Below are 23,646 nucleotides of genomic sequence, written 5' to 3' on the forward strand. Positions count from 1 at the left end.
TCAGTCAGCTGATCAGACTGGTATCAAGTGAGCAGAAGTTTATGTGCACAGCCTGGTCATGTGGTTCCAACAAATGGACACACCTGACAGCGTTAGATAAGGCATCTACCATATAAACACTCTGGTTGTAGTGTAGGCCCAGTCTCTTAACCCCAACATCATGGGAGGTCGTTTGCATTGCAGTGTCATGATTTAGTAGCTTACCACATAATACATTTTTTTGTGGGCCAATATTTGCATGCATGCTGCACTAGTAATCGCAGGTACGCTTTTGTTTATATGATGGTCTTATAGCAGATCTATTTACATATTGCCCTTTTTTCCCCCTGGGGCTTAGATCATAGCTAAGCAGAGTGATGGAGACCATTACCATCTTGTAGCCCCTCTAATTTATAGTTATATGGTCTTCCCACCACTATCTATTTGCCCTTTTACTTTGTTTTGTTGCATAGACAATGGCTGACAATGTACCCACAGCATTGATAATCCAATAATATAGTGCTAGTGCTGTATTGTGATCTATATTGTTCATTTGATATCCATCCTTGATCTTTATGTATATACTCTCCCATCATCTTATGCCAGTTAATTTATTAATGAATTTATCCTGTTGGTGTCTGACATATTTGGTCATCAAGTTGTTAATAGCTGTATCACAGATTATATTGCTTGTTGTTTTCCTGTATGAGCCGGTAATTCTATCCTTAAGCGAAACGTGTAGCAAATCTGTGGGATCTGGTGTTGAATTGATACTGATTATTCTGTGTATTTTGCTTGGATTCTCAATTTTTTTCACTTCTTCTGTACTTTTTCTTAATTTAAAAAAAAAAAAAAAAGCCACTGCAGTGTTTTTTCTTTTAACCCCTTAAGGACGGAGCCCATTTTCACCTCTAGGACGAAGCCCTTTTTTGCAAATCTGACCACTGGAATGCTTTTACTTATTCTGATTCTGAGAATGTTTTTTCGTGACATATTCTACTTTAACATAGTGGTAAATTCTTGTGGTAACTTGCATCCTTTCTTGGTGAAAAATTCCAAAATTTGATGAAAAAAATTAAAATTTTAGCATTTTTCTAACTTTGAAGCACTCTGCTTGTAAGGAAAATGGATATTCAAAATATTTTTTTTTTATTCACATATACAATATGTCTACTTTATGATTGCATCATAAAATTGACGTGTTTTTACTTTTGGAAGACATCAGAGGGCTTCAAAGTTCAGCAGCAATTTTCCAATTTTTCACAAAATTTTCAAACTAAATTTTTCAGGCACCAGTTCAGGTTTGAAGTGGATTTGAAGGGTCTTCATATTAGAAATACCCCATAAATGACCCCATTATAAAAACTGCACCCCCCAAAGTATTGAAAATGACATTCAGTATATGTTTTAACCCTTTAGGTGTTTCACAGGAAAAGCAGCAAAGTGAAGGCGAAAATTTAAAATCTTAATTTTTTACTCATGTTCTTGTAGACCCAATTTTTTTATTTTTACAAGGGGTAAAAGAAGAAAATGTATACTTGTTTGTGTAAGCCAATTTCTCTCAAGTAAGCACATACCTCATATGTCTATGTAAAGTGTTCGGCGGGCTCAGAAGCGAAGGAGCGACAAGGGGATTTTAAAGAGTACGTTTTTCTGAAATGGTTTTTGGGGGGCATGTCGCATTGAGGAAGCCCCGATGGTGCCAGAACAGCAAAAAAAAAACACATGGCATACCATTTTGGAAACTAGACCCCTTGAGGAACATAAGGAATTAAGTGAGCCTTAATACCCCACAGGGGTTTCACGACTTTTGCATATGTAAAAAAAAAAAATGTTTCATTAATGTTGGTTTTCCACCAAATTTCACATTTTTAAAGGGTTAATAGCAGAAAAGACCCCCCCAAAATGTGTAACCCCATCTCTTCTGAGTATGGAGGTACCCCATAAGTGGGCCTGAAGTGCACTCCGGACGAACTACAATGCTCAGAAGAGAGAGTCATATTTGGCTTTTTGAGAGCAAATTTTGCTCCGGGGGCATGTTACATTCAGGAAGCCCCTATGGTGCCAGGACAGCAAAAAAAAAAAAACACATGGCATACCATTTTGGAAACTAGACCCCTCACAGAATGTAATGAGTGGTACAGTGAGCATTTACCCCCCACTGGTGTCTGACAGATCTTTGGAACAGTGGGCTGTGCAAAATTTTTCATTTTCACGGACCACTGTAAATTCTCACTGCACCCCTTATTACATTCCATGAGGGGTGTAGTTTCCAAAATAGGGTCACATGTGGGTGTTTTGTTTTTTTTGCGTTTGTCAGAACGGCTGTAACAATCAGCCACCCCTGTGCAAATCACCTCAATTGAAAATGGCGCACTCTCCCTTCTGGGCCTTGTTGTGCGCCCCCAGAGCACTTTGTGCCCACATATGGAGTATCTCCGTACCTCGGGACAAATTTTGGGGGGCATTTTTCCCTTTTACCTCTTGTGAAAATGAAAAGTATACGGCAATACCAGCATGTTCATGTAAAAATGTTTATTTTTTTTTACACTAACATGCTGGTGTAGACCCCAACTGTTCCTTTTCATAAGGGGTAAAAGCAGAAAAAGCCCCCAAAATTTGTTAGGCAATTTCTCCCGAGTACGGCGATACCCCATATGTGACCCTATTCTGTTGCCTTGAAATACGACAGGGCTCCAAAGTGAGAGAGCGCCATGCGCATTTGAGGCATGAATTAGGGACTTGCATAGGGGTGGACATAGGGGTATTCTATGCCAGTAATTCCCAAACAGGATGCCTCCAGCTGTTGTAAAACTCACAGCATGCTTGGGCAGTCAATTTCTGTCCAGAAATGCTGGGAGTTTTTGTTTTGCAACAGCTGGAGGCTCCATCTTAGAAACACTACCGTACAATACGTTTTTCATTTTTATTGAGGAAGGGGGGTGGTAGGGGGGGGCAGTGTACATATGTATATGTAGTGTTTTACTCTTTATTTTATGTTAGTGTAGTGTAGTGTTTTTAGGTTACATTCACACTGGAGGCAGATTACACTGAGTCTCCCACTAGGAGTTTGAGCTGCGGCGGAAAATTTGCCGCAGCTCAAATTTGAAGCGGGGAACTCACTTATCTGCCGCCAGTGTGATTGTAGCCTGTACATTCACATGGGAGGGGGGGTCAAAACTACAACTCCCAGCATGCACTGACAGACCATGCAAACTGGGAGTTGTAGTTTTGCAACAGCTGGAGGCACACTGGTTGGAAAACCTTGAGTTAGGTTCTATGACCTAACTCAGAATTTTCCAACCAGTGTGCCTCCAGCTGTTGCAAAACTACAACTCCCAGCATGTACTGATTGCGGAAGGGCATGCTGGGAGATGTAGTTATGCAATGGCTGGAGGCACGCAAGTACAACTCCCAGCATGCCAAGACAGCCTTATGCTGTTCCTGAATGCTGGGAGCTGTAGCTTTGCAAGATTTAGAGGGGTTCAGGTTGTAAATCACTGTCCAGTGGTCTCAAAACTGTGGCCCTCCAGATGTTGCAGAACTACACCTAGCAGGACCCAGAAGTATTACTGCCGCCGCCGCACGTGGGGGAGGATCGCGCTCGGGGATCCGGGATCCAGGTAAGGGACCTTCGGCACCGACCTTCCCTGGACAGTTCCCCCATTTTGCCCGGACACCGATAGGTGGGCAAAGCTGGGGAACCGAACTTTAACCCCCCCTCCCCTGGTCTGCTATCGGTCGGTCGCTCGGCCGACCAATAGCAGGGATAGGAGGGGTGGCACCCCTGCCACCAAACTCCTATCCCTTCGAAGGGGGATCGAGGGTGTCTCGGACACCCCCGATCCCTCTTATTTTCCGGGTCACCAGTGACTCGTATGACCCGGAATCGCGCAGATCGCAGGTCTGAATTGACCTGCGATTTGCGCCCATCGCGGTCATGGGGGGGGGGGGGGGGGGGGTCTCAGGACCCCCCTCGGCGATATGCCGGGATGCCTGCTGTTAGATAACAGCAGTCATCCCGGCCCGATCACCGCTACCGGTGATGCGGCGCTCCCGGAACCCCGCGACGTACATGTACGTCGCCGCCCGCTAAGTGACACTTCGCAGCGCCGTACATGTACGTCGTTCGTCGTGAAGGGGGTTAAGATGTTGGATTCACCTGTGATTTTTGGAACATAATTGTTCTAGCTATGTTTATTATTCTGTCCCTCACAATATATCAGGAAGGGACTGTCACTGTGGTTGAGGCCATCCTTTTAAAAGGGGTGGGTACTCCAAGAGGCAGGGAAAGATTCATATATATAAATCAGAGTTTGATAAGAGTTGGCACTTTTCTCTGTATCCCCTCCCCCAAGTTCTGTTGATGTTAGCAGTCTAATTAAAGCTGTGACTAAAGATATGTTTGCTGACAATTTTAATATTTTACTAAAGTGAATTACAGGTTATATTTTAAATTGGTATACTTGCTCAATTGGTAATTTTTTCTTCTCTGAATTTCTTCTTGCATTATTTGGTTGACTCTTGGAGCATGTATTAGGATCTCCATTCGGTGATTCATGTGCTGTTAATGTTCAAGAAGAAATAGAATTTGTTTACTTATAGTAATATCTTGTTTTTATTTGTGTGTGTGTGTGTGTGTGTGTGTGTGTGTGTGTGTGGCGGGCGCGAGTGACACAGGTACAACGTGTATAGGCTGCTACCTCTAGGTGGTCTCCCAGCAGGCTATACCCGGCCACTGTCACTTAGCTAATCAGTTGAGAGGAAAGCAGTAGGAGAGGCCCTTTAAAAATGAAAAATAAAAAGGAGCAGGAAAAGTCAACAATGTACATTAAGCTAAAACGGATTAGCTCAGTGTCTGTAGTAGCCTTTGTAGGAGGTGCTAACACTTTTTTTTTTTGCTTAATGGTGCATCCGAGTGACACCAGCCAATACCCATAGTCATCGTGCCCCTAACAGAACAGGTGAGAAATTACTACAAGAATGGGTTGCACCAACACTTTCCCTCATTCTGAATACTAGAGATACTTCTAGTGTAGTGGCCTTTCACAGTTGGCCAATGATTACCCATGTTGTAATCTTATACTATCCCTATATATGGGCCTATTATTATGAATGCCATATTTATTTTTGCTGCAATCCTGAACATCATTTATTTATTTTTGTCATAATCATAAGTACCTTCATTATATTTCACATTTTCATAAGTCCACCTTGATCATGCCATTTTTAAATCACTCACAATTGCATGCCGCAAATTTACATCTTATTTAGACTTCCTAATTATGACTGATCATAGTAAATTGTATGAATAAGGCCGGGTGCCACCGGCCGAAACGCGTCACCTCTATGCTTGTCCTGTGTTGTGCTTGCATTAAATAAACCGCATACCTGTTTGAAAAGCTGCGCTGGACTTTCCTTCCTGATAGTAAATTACTGTTACATATACATTTTCATAGGTTTTATAATCTTGTTTTAGGATCAATCATGATCAAATTCCCTGGTTGAACTTGATGGACATATGTCTTTTTTCGACCGTACTAACTATGTAACTATGTAATGTAGTAGTATCAGTATATGATATACATCCTTTGACAGCATGAGTATTCAGAAACACATAGGGGGAGGATTTATCAAAATCTGTAGAGGAAAAGTGGTGCAGTTGCCCATAGCAACCAGATTTATTTTGCAGAGTGTGTGTGTATATATAATATATATATATATATATATATATATATATATATATATATATATATATATATAATGTGATCACTTGCTCTTGCAAATAGGTGCAGTTGCAGTATAGAGGAAGGAAGCAGAATTTTCTAAATCAAAGTTCAGTCTTTTATTCACACTTGTTACACAGCAAACAGTCTTTAAATGCAGAACAAAGGAAAATGTAACAAAAGTCCACCTGTATTCTTTAGGTGTTTGTTCACACCTCAGATCAAGCCATGTGGCATTAAGCAAGTCTTCAGACAGGCTGCTCACCAGCTTCCAACCTTGGAGCAAACGTAGGGAAGAACTCCACTCTCATCTCTCTCTGGAAGTGTGAGCTGCAACTAGCAAATCTCCCTCAGCTGGTGAAACAGGTTGCCTTTAAGGCCAACAAAAGGTGGCCCGGATTGTGGGGAATGACCCCCACCCTGGACTTGGTCATTCCCAGATTGGCCTTCCCGGATTGGCCTTCGAGCCATATTGTCAGTCTGCATTGTAGCACAGACACTAAATGAATAACGGCTCTTACTTCACCAAAGCCAGGAGCCTTGTGACACATATCACCCATCCACCACGATGCCTTTCACCTTCTCACATATATATATATATATATATATATATATATATATATATATAATATATATATATATATTATCATATCTGATTAGTTGCTATGGGCAACTTGCACCACTCTTCCTCTATAGAAGGTTTCAATCTCCCCCACAGGTGCTCAGTGTCATGCGCACTGGAAATTCCTGGAGCCGCCAGCTTCGCGTAGGTGCAAAAGGGGATACCCCGGTGCTTGGTCTGGTCTGTGCGCAATCCAACCGCTGATTGGGCCATACTGCATGTGCGCATTGTGGGATGCAATCCAGGTACAGGGGTCCAGGACTAGGCTTAAATGGCACCTCAAAAAGCAGGTAAGAAACAAACCTGCTCATTGGCATGATACTATGCACCTATACTGTTAAACCTATCATCTAGGTACAAAGTGTTTAATCTGACATCAGGAGGATGTGCATTGGCAGTGAGTTTTTGAGTGACGTCACAAACAGAGGGCATACAAGGGTCATACTTTTGAATTGGTACTCAGTCTGCCTTTTTCTTCCTTGATAAAGCCATATATAGTGGCAAAACATTTAAGCAGTAGCAGTTCCCTTTAATTTTAATAGCAATCCTGTTCACTATCCAAGTTTAAATATGTATTAAAAAGATTGATTTGAGCTGGTAGCTGCTAGATATTGAGGTCTATCATTAGGTAGGGGAAATTAAGTCCACATAAAGGGGTACTCCAGTGGAAAACATTTTTTTTTTTATGTCAACTGGTGCCAGAAAGTTAAACAGATCTGTAATCCTTCCAGTACTCAGCTGCTATATGCTCCACAGGAAGTTCTTTTCTTTTCTGTCTGATCACAGTGCTCTGACATCTCTGTACATTTCAGGAACTGTCCAGAGCAGGATACAATCCTCATAGCAAACCTATCCTGCTCTGGACAGTTCCTGACATGGGCAGAGGTGTCAGCAGAGAGCATTGTGGTCAGGCAAAAAATAAATCCAAAAAGAAAAGAACTTCCTGTGGAGCATACAGTAGTTGATAAGTACTGGAAGGATTAATATTTTTATATAGAAGTAATTTACAAATCTGTTTAATTTTCTGGCACCAGTTGATTTAAAAAGATTTTTTTTGTACTCACCGTAAAATCTCTTTCTCGTAGTCTTCATTGGGGGACACCTAACTGATGGATATATGCTCCTGCCTCTAGGAACAAGAAAAGTCGGCTCCTTCCTGGCAGGATATACCCGCCCACCTGCAGTGAGGCAACCAGTTTAGTCACAAATCAGTAGGAGAAGCCAACAAGGAATTACGTCCGAAGGACCCTAGAAAGGATTCCTGGAGAACCCAAGAAACAGACAAAAGAAGAAATGGGTGGGTGTGGTGTCCCCCAATGAAGGATACGAGAAAGATTTTACGGTGAGTATAAAAAAAATCTCCTTTTCTCGGTCGCTCTTCATTGGGGGGACACCTAACTGATGGGAACGTACCTAAGCAGTCCCCTAGGGTGGGAAAAAAAACAACCAACAGCAAAAAGGAGACCGTCCCAAGACTGAACTCACATGTCCGCAAGGCCTGCGGACGAGCCCCCAGGTCGAAGACACACTAGGCCCAGAAAAAGAGCTCCCGGAAGAACTCCCATCCAAGGAGATGGACCAGAACCCAAAGGAAGGTCCGTCCTCTGTAGAGACCCAAGGCACCTGGATCAAATAGAGAGACAAGAAACCATAGGAAAAGAGGGAAACAAATGTCGGCGGAAAAACTCCCCTGGCAAAAAAACTGCAATACGGAGTGAAGGAGTGCAGAACAGAAATACTACGCGACGAATGGGATCGCAGAGGAGTCTGGGGCCGGGCTGCTACAAATGTCCAAGACCTGAACCATCACTAAGGCTCAAGGAATCGGAAAGCCGCACGAAAAAAAGGCACACTGCAGCAGCGCAGGACAGGGCCCCAATAAGGGGACCAACAGTGATAGACCAGAATGGACCGAGGAGGCCTAAGCAGTCTTAAGAAACATACCGTCAGAACGGGAATGGAAGGAGAACCGAGGATAACCCAGCTTTGACTCCCAGGATCTAGGCATAGGAAGGATCCCTCCAGAAGACTGCGGCATCAATGCAGTACTCCTGACCCAGACAAAAGGGTAAGAAGGACACACCTCTTCCAGGGAGAGTACTAAGCTGTGATAGTGAACAGAAAACATACACGAGCCGAGGCAGTAAAGAGCACTATTGAACGTACTTCGGCAAAAAACAAAACAGGCCCTCCATAGGAGGGAAAAACGAGGGTGGTCGAGACGACAACTCAAGTACAGACCGATGACAAACACCCTAATCCCCGCATCCCTTGTGGAAAGGAAATTGGCAAGCGCACTAGGCGCAGAAGGAGCAGGGAAATGCAATGACTGGGTGGACGAAGCCCCCAGGCTCCAGCAGCAAGCCACCTTGCGTCCCAAGAGGGATCGGAACCCTGTACACTGAAGCTGGGCAACAGATACAAGACGTGTTGAGAGCCATTCCAGACAGTGACCAGTAGGTACCTGAGTCACCCCGGACAGGGATCCCAGAAAGGAACACCCGGAAGAACAGGGAGGGGCTGAACCCGACAGGCACCCCAGCAGGCCCCATGTCAAAACAGAGGTGCACAGCCGCCTCGGAACATATCACCGGAAACCCCTGGGCGCACCCCACCGAGCAAAGGGAAGGAGGGCTCTGCACCTACAAGCGGCCCTAGCATATGTAGGAACACAGACATGGGGAGTCCACGGAAACCGTGGCGTACCAAGACTGCAGACACTAAAGAACTGCAGACCTCCAAAGGAGCTGCAGAAAGGGAGGAATGCCCCCAGCAGACCAACAGTGCAACCCAAGAAAGGAGAACAGAGCGATGCTGCTGCTGTTGCTGCAAAAGGAAGAAAAGGTCCTAAGAACCAACATGCACACACTCCGCAGGACTGCATCTGGAAGAGAGACACCGGACTACAGCTGCTGTAGCAGCCGAAAGGGGGAGATGAGCAGGTAGATTAGGACCTCAAGCAGACACGTCTGGCCAGGTGGCAAGGAGACCGTGGCCACGTCGGGTCCCGCACACAGAAACACACAGTGGAGAGAGATACCAGCCTGTAGACAGAGTAGCAGGCACGCAGAGAGGGACCTGGCCAAGCAGATAACCCTGTAAAGCAGTATGTAGTGCATTAGATAAGGCACATGAGGCAACTCTGAGTCAGTCACATGTAAACTACCATGGCAGTGGTGATCTACCATCCACGGGGTAACAATGCATGGTAGATGACCCGAAAATGGAAAGGTGGGGAGCCCAAGAAACCCCACCCCCTGGAGAGAGAGAGGGAACCAGAGGGACCGTGGAAAGCGTCCCCGACATCCTGTATAGTGTCCACGAGACACGCTGGGACAGTTCCAGTATACCACACACACACACACAACAGTGGGGTACTGGAACTCCAGCCGCAAACAACATCAGCCGTGGCACAGCCGGCAGAGGAAGATATGCAGACAACTGTCTGGCTTACCATATGGGTCCCTAGGGGACAACAAGTGAGTCCAACGGAAAACTTGTACAGTAGTGAGATACCGGAAGTCCAGTACGCAGAGACACCCGCCATGTGATGTGTAACAGGTGGTGCAGGAAACCCTGCAGACCACAACCTGGTGTACAGGTATAGGACCATGGAGACGAGTAACTTCATGGGCACCTCGCTCAGAAACGAGAAACCGGAACACCAGCCGCAGATACATCAGGCAGGTGACGTGTGACCGGCGGTGAAGGAAACCATACCGACCACTGTCTGGCTTAGTGGTATGGGTCCATAGAAGATAATGGAACACACGACGGACGCCTCACACAGTAGTGAGGAACCGAAAACACAGAAGCAGAGACACCAGCTGTTTGATGTAGGACAGGCAGTGTAGCTAACCATGCCGACCAATGTCTGGCCGACTGGTATCCAAAGTAGATAACGATGCATCCCAGGAGTGAGGTACCAGAACTCAAGCCGCACATACATCAGCCGCTGGAAGTATGACAGACAGTGTAGGCCACCATGCAGACCACTGTCTGACTCACTGGCATGGATCCACAGAAGACAACTATGCATACCATCGGCACCTCGCTCAGTAGTGAGGAACCAAAACCCCAGCCACAGATACCTCAGCCATTTGATGTATTACAAGCGGTGTAGGCAACCAAGCAGACCACTGTCTGTCTTACTGGCATGGACGCACAGAAGACAGCTATTCATCCCATCGGTACCTTGCCTAGTAGTGACGGACTGGAACTCCAGACGCAGACACATCAACCGTTTGATGTATGACAGGCAGAGTAGGCAACCATGCAGACCACTACTGGCATGGATCCACAGAAGTCAACTATTCATAACATCGGCAACTCGCTCAGTAGTGAGGAAACGGAACTCCAGTCGCAGATACATCAGCCGTGAATTGCATGACAGGTGATGTAGGAAACCATGCAGACTACTGTCTGGCATACTGGTAAGGGTCCTGAAGACACATCGGGTCAGTTCCCCATATACCGCACCTAGCAGTGGGGTATCGGAACTGAAGTCACAGATACCTGACCTGTGAGACGTGTGACAAGTGGCAGAGGAAACCATGCAGACCACTGTCTGGCTTACTGGTATGGGTCCCTAGTAGGGAACGGTCATGCCTTAGCAGAGAGCTACCGGAGTGCCAGCTGCTGACGCAGCAGCTGGGAGATGAGAGACAGGTGAGACCACTGTTTGGCACAGATGACAGGAGTAAACCCTGTCCACCCAGAGACATTCCCATGGAGACCTAGTGCTGGATGAGAGGATCCGGAGCACTAGACGCCTAGCCTGTGGAGAAGGGAACATATAGTATGAAATGCCAAGAACACCCCAGGATGGGCGGCCGGCAGACATGACAGATGAGGAGCCTCAAAGACAACCTAAGTGTCCGTCAGGAACGCCAAGAGCTTGAACAAGGTTAGAAGAGAACAGATATCTTGGATATAGCCCAGATATTTTCCAAGGGACCATGCATCCCTGGTATTTCAACATGCTACGGCGATGGGACATGCTCCATGAGTGAGCAACGATGCAGAAACAGAGACGTCAGAGGGATACATTAAGGAGCTCATGTAAAGCGTACATCAGGTCACCATCTAGGGTGACAAAAACAGTAAAGCAGCCCCGAAGCAGACTCTAGGAATTTAGGACTGCAGATATTAAACTGAAAAGAACATATATGGTCAGCCGGCCAAGGCTTCAATAGAATTATGGTGCAATACTAAAATTTGGCCACAAGAGAGCTCCAAACTACACCAAACGGTCAAGTGACTTAAACTCTGTTTCCAAGGCTGCATTTTAAAATGAAAAGTATGTACAGTAAGTAATCCTACAGGATGACTGAATAAAACAACTCACTCACGGCCAGCTAAGGCTGTAGTAGTGCGATATTGCCACTAGGGGGAGCTAGAAATCCAGACAATGGAGAGTTAAAAAAAAAAAATTTACTTTAAGTGTGCGGAGTATGGGAAGGTGCCTCAGACACCACATCATGTAGTAGCCCCTGGCAGCAGCGACGCAGGGGTTAAATAGGCGAGCGGGCCGGGTGGGGGGAGTTCTCGCCGAGCCGCGGCTTAGTGAGGCCGATGGGGCCGCTCTGCTGCAGAGCGCTGCAGACCCACGCATGGTGAAGGGGCGGAGCTAAACTCAGCTGAAAAAGAACATAGAAATGGCCGTGGCCTAGTGAGGCCGAAGGGGCGGCTCTGCCACAGAGCGTCGGCGGAGCAAAGCGCCGCTGAGAGAGGAGGTATGGCCGTGGGTAGAGCCCGCCGGTCGTTAGAAGGGACCGTGAGCGAGGGAACCCGGAGGGGAGGCGCTGATATGGCCTCACTGTGAGCGCAGCCATACTCCCAGATCCCGTGCTGGGACGGGGGAGAAGAAGGGCAGAGCCTGTACCGCCATTACCCCCTCACTCAGCACGCCACTCACCCCTTAATGCCTTATAATGGTGCAGAGGGGAGAAAAACGTGGGGATGGAGCCGCTGCAAAGGGCAGGTGGCCGTCCCAGTGCACAAAAATGACAGCCCCCAGAGTGGCACATATACAATCCCAATAAAGGACAGAGTCCCTTGTAAAGAGGGAAAAAGGGGGAGTGGGGGGGGGATATACTCACCCGTCTTCTTATACTCACCCCAAGATGTCTTCAGCCAGCATTTTAGTCACCTGCATCACGTCTTGCTGCTACAGCCCAAGACGAGCAGGGAAAAGAGGGGGACCTGGACCCACGGTGCAACCCCAGGCGCTGGCCATTGGCGGGAAGGGGTTAACGGTGGATTGGAATCTTCGTCAATATCCCGTGCCCCTTAGCTGCATATGGAGGAACAGGTAGCGCCATGGTCCTGAACCCCCACCTGAAAAAAGGAAAGAAAAGGGAGTAAAGAATCTAACTAAACCGCCCTTACTAGAAAATAATAAAGACAAGGTCTGGAGAGAAACCAGATCGTGTCCACCTCCTTGCTGACACTAGCTAAAACTGGTTGCCTCACTGCAGGTGGGCGGGTATATCCTGCCAGGGAGGAGACGACTTTTCTTTTTCCTAGTGTCAGCGCCTCCTAGTGGCAGGAGCATATATCAGTTAGGTGTCCCCCAATGAAGAGCGACCGAGAAATGTTTTTTTCCCCACTGGAGTACCCCTTTAACCCCTTAAGGACCAGGCCATTTTACACCTTAGGACCAGAGCGTTTTTTGCACATCTGACCACTGTCACTTTAAACATTAATAACTCTGGAATGCTTTTAGTTATCATTCTGATTCCGAGACTGTTTTTTCGTGACATAGTCTACTTTAACACAGTGGTAAAATTTTGTGGTAACTTGCATCCTTTCTTGGTGAAAAATCCCCAAATTTGATGAAAAATTTGAAAATGTTGCATTTTTCTAACTTTGAAGCTCTCTGCTTGTAAGGAAAATGGATATTCCAAATAAAAAAATGCTTGATTCAGATATACAATATGTCTACTTTATGTTTGCATCATAAAATTGATGTGTTTTTACTTTTGGAAGACACCAGAGGGCTTCAAAGTTCAGCAGCAGTTTTCCGATTTTTCACAAAATTTTCAAACTCACTATTTTTCAGGGACCAGTTCAGGTTTGAAGTGGATTTGAAGAGTCTTCATATTAGAAATACCCCACAAATGACCCCATTATAAAAACTGTAGCCCCCAAAGTATTCAAAATCACATTCAGTCAGCGTTTTAACCCTGTTTCACAGGAATAGCAGCAAAGTGAAGGAGAAAATTCACAATCTTCACTTTTTACACTCATGTCTCTTCTCCAAAGGCTACGGCATCCAGAGCTCCATCCAGCGCCTAGGTCTCCAAGGGGATATCCCTCCGTAGGCATGGTTTGGACCTGATATCACTGTGCCAAATGGTGGTCTCGCCGATTGCTCATGTCACAGCTGCCGCGGCAGCTGTTGCCTCTCCGGCACCCCACTGCTGGTAGTCTCCTAGGGACCAATGCCAGTCATTCACGGTGGTCTGCATGGTTTCCTCTGCCTCCTGTCACATTTCACACAGCTGCTGTAGCTGCGGCTGGAGTTCCGTTCCGATACCCTACTGCTGAGTACGGTACACGAAGGACAGGCCCAGTGTGCTCTACAGGACCCTTTGTCTCATTGTCTACTACTAAGGACCCATACCAGTACGCCAGATAGTGTTTACATGTTTTCCTCTATCGCCCGTCACATGGCTGATGTATCCGTGGCTGGAGTTCCGAAGCACTGACCAAGTGTGCCTTACGGGACCCTATGTCTCGTTATCTAATATGGACCCAAACCAATACGCCAGACAGTGGTCTGCATGGTTTCCTCTCCCGCCTGTCACACGTCACATGGCTGATGTATTCGTGGCTGGAGTTCCTTTACCCCACTGCTGGGTGCGGTATACGATGAACTGACCCAGTGTGTCGTACGGACCCGATGACTCGTCAACTCTGGACCCATACCAGTATGCCAAATAGTGGTCTGCATGGTTTCCTCAGCCGCCTGTCACACGGCTGATATATCCGTGGCTGGAATTCAGATACCCCACTGCTGAGTGCGGTATACGAAGAACTAACCCCGTGTGCCTTACGGGACCCTATGTCTTGTTGTATACCATGGACCCATATCAGTACGCTAGACAGTGCTCTGCATGGTTTCCTCTGCCGTCTGTCACATGGCAGATGTATCCGTGGTTGGAGTTCCTATACCCCACTGCTGGGTGCGGTATACGATGAACTGACCCAGTGTGTCCTACGGACCCGATGACTAGTTGTCTCCTTTGGGCCATACCAGTACGCCAGACAGTGGTCTGAGTGGTGTACTGCACTGCCCGTCTCACACGGCTGATGTATCTGCTGCTCCAGTTCCGGTACCTCACTGCTGGGTGAGGTGACTGATGGACTGTCTCCTTGTGTCCTACGGTCCCGGACCAGTATATCAGATGTGGTCGGCACTGTTACCTTCACCGCCTGTCATACGACAACTGGCTGATGTCTCTGCGGCTGAAGTTTCGGTTCCTCACTTCCGTGTGAGGTGCCGACCATATCTCTCGTTGTAGTCTATGGACTCATACCAGTAAGCTAAATAGTGGTCTGCTTGGGTTTCTGCTCCACCTACCATACATCACATGGCGGGTGTTTCTGCATCCGGACTTCGGATGCCTCGCTGCATGGTGGGGTGTTTGACGACATGGCTCGCTGTCCATTCTGGTTCTATGCCAGTAGGCCAGACAGCGGTTTGCATGGTTTACTACACCTCACAGTTAATGTATCTGCTGCTGGTGTTCCGGTACCTCACCGCTGTGTGTGGTGCCTGACTGAGTGTCTCGCGGTCCACTACGGATCCATTCCGGGGGGTGTGGTTCTGCAGCTGTTTCAGTCTTTGCTCTCATACACTGGCCCATTCCAGATCAGCATACAATCTTTCCCTTTTTTCCTGTGGTCCCTTTTCTCTCTGTATGATCCGGATGCCTTGGGTCTCTACAGGGAGCAGCCTTTTCCTTGGCGTCCTAGTCCATCTCCTTGGACGGGGGATCTGCCGGGAGTTCTATTTCTGGGCCTTGTGTTTCTACGCCTGGAGGGCTCGTCCACAGGCCTTGTGGACACGTGAGTTCAGTCTCTAGACTGATTCCTTTTCTCTGGTGGTTTTTTCCCACCCTAGGTGACTGCTTTTGTACGTCCCATCAGTTAGGTGTCCCCCAATGAAGAGCGGCCGAGAAAAGGAGATTTTTTTTGTACTCACCGTAAAATCTCTTTCTCGTAGCCTTCATTGGGGGACACCGCACCCACCCATTCTTCCTCTTTTTTCCGGACGATCTTTCCGGCTCTTGGGTTGTTTATCCGGGATTCCTTTCTAGGGTCCTTCGGAGGGATGTCTTTGTTGGCTTCTCCTACTGCTTTGTGACAAAACTGATTATCTCACTTCCAGTGGGCGGGTATATCCTGCCAGGGAGGAGCCGACTTTTTTCTTCCTAGTGTCAGCGCCTCCTAGTGGCAATAGCATATACCCATCAGTTAGGTGTCCCCCAATGAAGGCTACGAGAAAGAGATTTTACGGTGAGTACAAAAAAAATCTCCTTATTGTGTGTCATGTATACATATAAGGTGTATATATACAATATTAAGGTGTTCAAAAAAAAAAGCACACTTTAGCATCTGTGAGACACACACATAAACCCCCCCCAACACCTTTTAAGCATCTTTGGTGACAAATAGGATTTATTATCCCTGACAAGCAATTTTGTGACACCTAGATTACACCCATATAAAATCCACTGAGTGGGATTATTATTCACCTGACCCAATGATAGTGAGGATAAATAATCCAGTCCTCCCCTTTTTCACACTGATATTCTGCACAGAAGTTGTGTTTTTAATCACTTTGTTCTACTAAGCACAATTGGACTAATAAAAGTTAAGACTTATTAGGTTAGGGGTTCTAAAGGGTACTGTATATAGTGCCTTTTGGACACATCTTGTGTTGCATTGTTCTAGTAGCACCCTTCCCAACCTTTGGGCAAAATTGTTGTGTTGTGTATTGAGTACACACGGTGCGACTCACATACCAAGTTCTATATTGTCCTCCCTATTCTCCTACCCTGAACACTTTAGGCCAGTGTTTCCCAACCAGGGTGCCTCCAGCTGTTGCAAAACTATAGCTCCCAGCATGCCTGATCCAGGCATGCTGGGAGTTGTAGTTTAACAGCTGGAAGAAACCTGGTTGGGAAACACTGCCCTAGGCAAACAATACTGCTCTTTAATTTTCCTAAATGAAGACATCCTATCACCATACTGAACAAATCTTCAATAATGGGGGAGATTTATCAAAACGTGCAAAGGAAAAGTTGCCAAGTTGCCCATAACAACCAATCAGCTCGCTTCCTCATTTTGCAGAGGCCTTGTTAAAAATGAAAGAAGCGAGCTGATTGGTTGCTATGGGCAACTTTTCCTTTGCACAGGTATTGATGAATCTCCCCCAATAAGTCTATAACAAAACACAGTGGTCTCTAAGAAGCCACCTAGAACATAACCTAAGATTAGGCTAATTGACTTAAAGGGGATCCAGAAAGTTAAACAGATTTGTAAATTACTTCTATAAAAAAAAATCTTAATCCTTTCAATAATTATCAGCTGCTGAAGTTGAGTTTTCTTTTTTTTCTGGCAACAGTGCTCTCTGCTGACATCTCTGCTTGTGTCAGGAACTGCACAGAGTAGAAGAGATTTGCTATGGGGATTTGCTTCTACTCTGGACAGTTCCCGAGACAGGTGTAATCAGATAGTACTTAGATAAAAAAGAACAACTCATCTTCAGCAGCTCATAAGTACTGAAAGGATGAAGATTTTTTAATAGAAGTAATTTACAAATCTGTTTAACTTTCTGGAGACAGTTGATAAAATTATATCTATATCTATCTATATCTATCTATATCTATCTATATCTATATCTATCTATATCTATATCTATCTATATCTATATCTATCTATATCTATCTCTATCTATATCTATCTCTATCTCTATCTCTATATCTATATATAAAAAGTTTTCCTGGATAACCCCTTTAAGGTCTGACCCTCCTCACACACAATTGCTAAAAAAAAAAAGTGGAAAAAAATAATAATATTCATTCTAAGGCTTCGTTTACCTTGAACTACTGTCACTGTTCCAGTTAGGTTTGTCTTCATCTTCAGATGTTGCACCACTTGCTGCCACTGCCTCACTTTCAGCATCTGCTTCCTAGTTTAGAAAAACAAAAACAAGGTATATTACACAGAAGAACAAAAAAAAAAAAAAAAAGCTATTTATAATTTTGTTTAAAAGAAGAAAAAAAAAACACTATGGGATATATAGGGGTCAAAAAGGGGTATAAAACAGAACCTTTCACCTCTTTATGTTATGCATCCCGCGGGCAGCATAAAACAGGTGCAAGGAGTGCCATCCCAATAGGCTATGGTTGGCTCTGATACGCCCGGGTGTTTCAGAGAAACCATAGTTTAAAAATCCAATAGGGACCCGGCTAACTAGTTCACACTACGTTTTGATGATACAGTAACCGGATCCGGCTGGAGGGAATGAAAACCGGGTATACCACGGTTTTAAGTCCGGTCAGAATACCAGATACGGAGCAAAAATGAGCCAACCGGAGTCACTATATGACTCCGGTCGGCTCATTCACTCCCACAAGTCTGATCTGGTGACTGTATCATCAAAACGTAGTGTGAACCCACACTAAGTAACGCTAGTCCCAGCAGCTGCTCCTACCCCACCAGCATTGAGTGACCTCTTTTACACAGGTTTTTCTAATGTCATATATATTATAGACAGGTTGTCCCCATAACACGTCTTTCCTTTCCATAAGTAATATAGCTCTACGATATATAGTCTGTTCCACCTCTATACTGAGGGATGCTAAAAAACAAGAGGAGTTTAATTTCAATTCTCTGTAGGTACAGTTCAAATTAGAAGCAGGAGATGTCCGCCGGTGCGCAGTGGTATAATCATACAGAGTATAAGCGCAGCTCCAGTGTGTGCAAGGTACCTGAAATTTGAAGCAATGTGTCCGGTTCTCGGCTTCCTGTAATCCGGGAGTCTTCTCAAAGCTTGGAGTGGAGATTCGCAGAATCACGGGAGTGCGCCCCGGCCGGTGGCATCTCAAAGTGGGATCTCCGGCTTTAGAGTATGCCTGATGGTTCCGGCAGTTGCAGTGACGTCACTACAGGTTCGGTGATGACCAAAAAAACAACGCGTTTAGGAGACAATACAACTTTCTCCTTCATCGGGGATGTGAGAGTGGAATAAAACATTAGCCAATGTTTTATTATATGTATATTTGTATAGGTAAAACCAGATGATTACAAGAAACCAAATATCTCAAATTCTGCATTAAGACCGTGTGGAATCATTGCATTCAAATTAAAAATCCATTTTGATTCAGCCCTAGACATTTGGGATATAAAATTTCCTCCCCTTCATTGGGGGTTAATTTTCTCTATTCCAAAGAAGCGGGTTCCCCTGGGATTTTTTAGAATTTGTCTTTCTTTGTAGTGGAGGAATAGTGGGTGCCCCTCATATCCTTTTTGTATGTTATTTACGTGTTCTCCCAATCGAACGTTCAGAGGTCTTTTGGTGCGGCCCACGTATAACTTTTCACATGGGCAACGTATGGCATAAATAACGCCACAGGTGGTACAGTTTATATGATTTTTCATTTTGTATTCAGTTTTTTCATTGTTTCTGTTATTGGTGACAGACATGGTGGGGGTCATATTTTGAGTCACTATGCAGGCCCTGCATTGTTTACAAAGGAAGAAGCCATTTTGAATGGATAAAAATTCTTTGTTCTGTTTTTTATTTTGTACATTTTCATTTCTTCTTACAGTAGGGGCTATGAGGTTGCCAATGTTTTGGGCTTTTTTGAATGCAAAGGATGTAGCAGATGGTATATATTCTCCTAAGATTGTATCATTTTGTAATATACCCCAATGTTTTTTCACTATTCGTTGGAAAAGGAAACTGTTTACTGAATTTGGTGATAATGGGTATTTTTAGCATGGTATTGTTCTCATCTTTGTTTCCCTGTTTATATGGTTCCTTTTTTTTATGTACAATGGTGGTTCTATTTTTTGGACTTCATTGTGTATTTTTGTCAAATGTTCTTCCTCATATCCTTTATTGATGAATATTCTCTGTAGGGTACAGGCTTCTATTTTATATTGGTCCAACTCAGAGCAGTTTCTCCGTAGTCTGAGGAATTGGTAAAAATTTACCAATGTCTGGCTGTAGTGAGCCATAAATGTTAAAAAATATTCATTGTCATTGATATTCTCTAAAAACGTGACCAGACTGGATTCCCCCCTTGCCAAATAAAAACAATATAGTCTATAAATCTTCGCCAGAGGACCAGGTTTGTGCCAAGATGGCCCCCGGGATGGATAGCTGTTTGTTCCCAGAGGGCCAAATAAAGGTTTGAATAACTGGGTGCAAACCTGGTCCCCATAGCGGTACCCCACTTATGAATGTAAGGTTTTCAGTACTTTTATGGATTTTTGTATCCAACATCTTAACAATACAATACTAATTTTTCAAGTATGGAAGACTTAGAGACCATTGATGAGGTCACAGAAAATGATAATACTACCACTGAATCCCAGAATGAGGACATAGAATTATCCCTCCTGACGATTCATGATCCCCGAGGCAAATGATAAGTCATAATATATTATTATAGTAATGAAAAACACAAAGGAAAATCCAAGGGAGGGAATCACTGAACAATTGATAGACATGGAATACAATATAAATGTAGAAAACTGTTTTTTACCATTACAAATTCAGGAAGGGAGACTGCCTAATGAAACAAACCCAGGTAAAAGGAGTACGAATGGAGAAGGATATAGGGCTGCGGATACTAAACAAAAGCAATAAAAACCTAAACAAAAACGTAAAAAATAACCAATCCAGGAAGGTAGAGAATGAGAGTGATCCGTCACAACAAAAAAAATTAGTTATTACCTTCTAACAAAATACAAGGAAAATATAATACCAAAAAAAAAAAAAGCGCCTAAAATTTTCTCCATCCTGCTCAATAAATTTGAAACGTTTATCAGCCTAAAGAGATTTATGCGAAACCTCACCTTAAAAAAATACTTTATAAAAAACACGGTATCACATGTTAAATCCTCCCATATCAGAGTTCAAGCACACTTCCCTGAAAAAAACGCTCCAACTTCTTCCCATATCAAGAATACTCGGAATTGATGTATGCGTTTGAAAACAATGTGACACAAGACCTAAGAAAATTGAAAATCAATACTAAATACCAGAAAAAAAAATCTAACAAAATGTGAACAAATGGCCATCAAAACCCTACAGATTAACAATAACGTTGTGAACCGCCCCACGGATAAAGGGGAAGAATTGTTATTCAGAGATTTAAGGAAGGAAAGGTACAGATAGGGGTATTTTAAATAAACAAGAGGCAGAGTTTATCATAAGTGATTCTAAGATACCTACTTTTTATCAACTGGCAAAAATCCATAAAAGCACTGAAGACCCATTATCTCGGGAATAGACTGCTTAATGGCCAATCTGTCCAGATACATTGACATCCAATTACAACCTTACGTAGAAAAAAATCCTGCCTATCTTAAAGATACCACTCATTTTATTAGAAGGTATAACTTGGCAAGAATGATTTATTATTGGCACACAACATCACCTCCCTCTATACTATTTTAGAACATGAAAAAGGGAGACAGGCAGCTGAATTTTTTCTAATAAAGGAGGGAAACATACCCGAGTCACAGGTGCACTTTATAGGAGAATGCATTTCTTTCATATTTGAGCACAATTATTTTAAATACGAGGAGAGTTTTTACATTCAGAAGTGGGGTACTGCTATGGGGACCAGGTTTGCGCCCAGTTACTCAAACCTCTATGTGGCCCTCTAAAAACAAACAGCTATCCATCCCGGGGGCCATCTTGGCACAAACCTGGTCCAAAGATTTATAGATATTGTTTTTATTTGGAAAGCCAGGTCACGTTTTTAGAGAATATCAATAAAAATTTATATTTTTTAACATTTACGGCTCACTACAATCTGGCTGCAAAACATGCCACAGAGTCAATTCCTCAGACTACGGAGAAACTGCTCTGAGTTGGACCAATATAAAATAGAAGCCCGTACCCTACAGAGAATATTCATCAATAAAGGATATGAGGAAGAACATTTGACAAAAATACACAATGAAGTCCGAAAAATAGATAGAACCACCATTCTACATAAAAAGAAGGATCCAAGTAAACAGGGAAACAAAGATGAGAACAATACCATGCTAAAAATACCCATTATCACCAAATTCAGTAAACAGTTTCCTTTTCCAACGAATAGTGAAAAAACATTGGGGTATATTACAAAATGATACAATCTTAGGAGAATATATACCATCTTCTACATCCTTTGCATTCAAGAAGGCCCAAAACATTGGCCACCTCATAGCCCCTACTGTAAGGAGAAATAAAAATGTACAAAATAAAAAAACAGAACAAAGAATTTTTATCCATTCAAAATGGCTTCTTCCTTTGTAAACAATGCAGGGCCTGCATAGTGACTCAAAATATGACCCCCACCATGTCTGTCACCAATAATAGAAACAATGAAAAAACTGAATACAAAATGAAAAATCATATAAACTGTACCACCTGTGGCGTTATTTATGCCATACGTTGCCCATGTGAAAAGTTATATGTGGGCCGCACGAAAAGACCTCAAAGTTTGATTGGGAGAACACGCAAATAACATACAAAAAGGATATGAAGCACACCCACTATCCTTCCACTACAAAGAAAGACATTCTAAAAAAAATCCCAGGGGAACCCGCTTCTTTGGAAGAGAGAAAATTAACCCCCAGTGGAGGGGAGGAAATTTTATATCCCAAATGTCTAGGGCCGAATCAAAATGGATTTTTAATTTGAATGCAATGATTCCACACGGTCTTAATGCAGAATTAGAGATATTTGGTTTCTTGTAATAATCCTTTTTTACCTATACAAATATACATGTAATAAAACATTGGCTAAAATAACTGTCTGCTGTATACATTGGATTCATTCAGATGAACATTGGACTTAATACACCACAAAGAGTAACACTATCAGGCAGGGAGATGAGGAGAATGGCTGGAGAGTGTATATAAGGCAATCAGGAGGTCCACTCTCACATCCCCAACGAAGGAGAAAGTTGTATTGTCTCCGAAATGTGTTGGTGTTTTTTGGTCCTCACAGAAACCTGTTTGTGACGTCACTGCAACTGCCAGAACCATCAGGCATACTCTAAAGCCGGAGATCCCACTTTGAGATGCCACCGGCCGGGGCGCACTCCCGTGATTCTGCGAATCTCCACTGCACTGCAAGCTTTGAGAAGACTACCGGATTACAGGAAGCCGAGAACCGGACACATTGCTTCAAATTTCAGGTACCGTGCGCACACTGGAGCTGCGCTTATACTCTGTATGATTATACCACTGCGCACCGGCGGACATCGCCTGCTTCTAATTTGAAATGTGCCTACAGAGAATGCCCGTCACTAATCTGAATTGAAATTTAACTCCTTGTTTTTTAGCATCCCTCAGAATAGAGGTGGAACAGACTATATATCGTAGAGCTATATTACTTATGGAAAGGAAAGACATGTTATAGGGACAACCTGTCAATATGTAAGCAAGCATACACTTGGCATAAAAACGCATATTACTTGCACACCTGGCCGACTGTATTAAGTTGCTGAATCATTTATCTGTTTTCTCCACTCAGATTCCACAATATACCACATCCCTTTATGCACCTTATTGCTGTCTCGTGCTCTACCCTGCACCTTTTGCGTCAAATATGCACCTCCATTTAATAGAATATTTTATAATTTTATAATCTTATACTATCTTTTAGCATATTTATATAGAAATATTTTTTAAGCATTTGAAAAATCCAGCCACGTTTGCACCTTACTATCGCCTGTCAACTGCACCCAGTTACAGGTATGCAGTATTTTCATCAAATGACATAAGTCCCATTCAGCGCTTTTTGTCTTTTTAATATATTTATTATAGGCACATGACTTAACTGTCCCAGAATACCACAGACCGAAGTATAGTGTTGCGTAGTCCAGTGCAAGGGCCTGTAGAATAGCCACAGAAGATGACAGTAACACAGCGTACTACAAACAACTCTCTTATGGCTCCCTTTCTCCACAATGCCGTGGACTGAAAGCACCCAAGATCAAGGGAGAGGGCATGTGCAGTGTCCGCACATGTCCCGTATACATTCCATGCATACCAGAAATGGTCATGGAGGTGCTC

The 23,646-nt window shown here is 44.0% G+C and overlaps 1 protein-coding gene across 4 annotated transcripts in view; it reads right to left on the reverse strand.

The window, feature by feature from the left end:
• Positions 1 to 23,646, reverse strand: part of PHIP (pleckstrin homology domain interacting protein) — a 180,265-nt gene that overhangs the window by 55,202 nt on the left and 101,417 nt on the right. For all 4 annotated transcript variants that reach the window (XM_056565928.1, XM_056565929.1, XM_056565927.1 and 1 more), the window contains exon 22: positions 17,439 to 17,530. In XM_056565928.1, the coding sequence (XP_056421903.1) occupies positions 17,439 to 17,530 (92 nt within the window). The remainder of the gene's footprint in view (positions 1 to 17,438; positions 17,531 to 23,646) is intronic.

The sequence above is a fragment of the Hyla sarda genome, chromosome 3 (genome assembly GCF_029499605.1).
Source record: "Hyla sarda isolate aHylSar1 chromosome 3, aHylSar1.hap1, whole genome shotgun sequence".
In the NCBI taxonomy this organism is placed as follows: Eukaryota; Metazoa; Chordata; class Amphibia; order Anura; family Hylidae; genus Hyla; species Hyla sarda.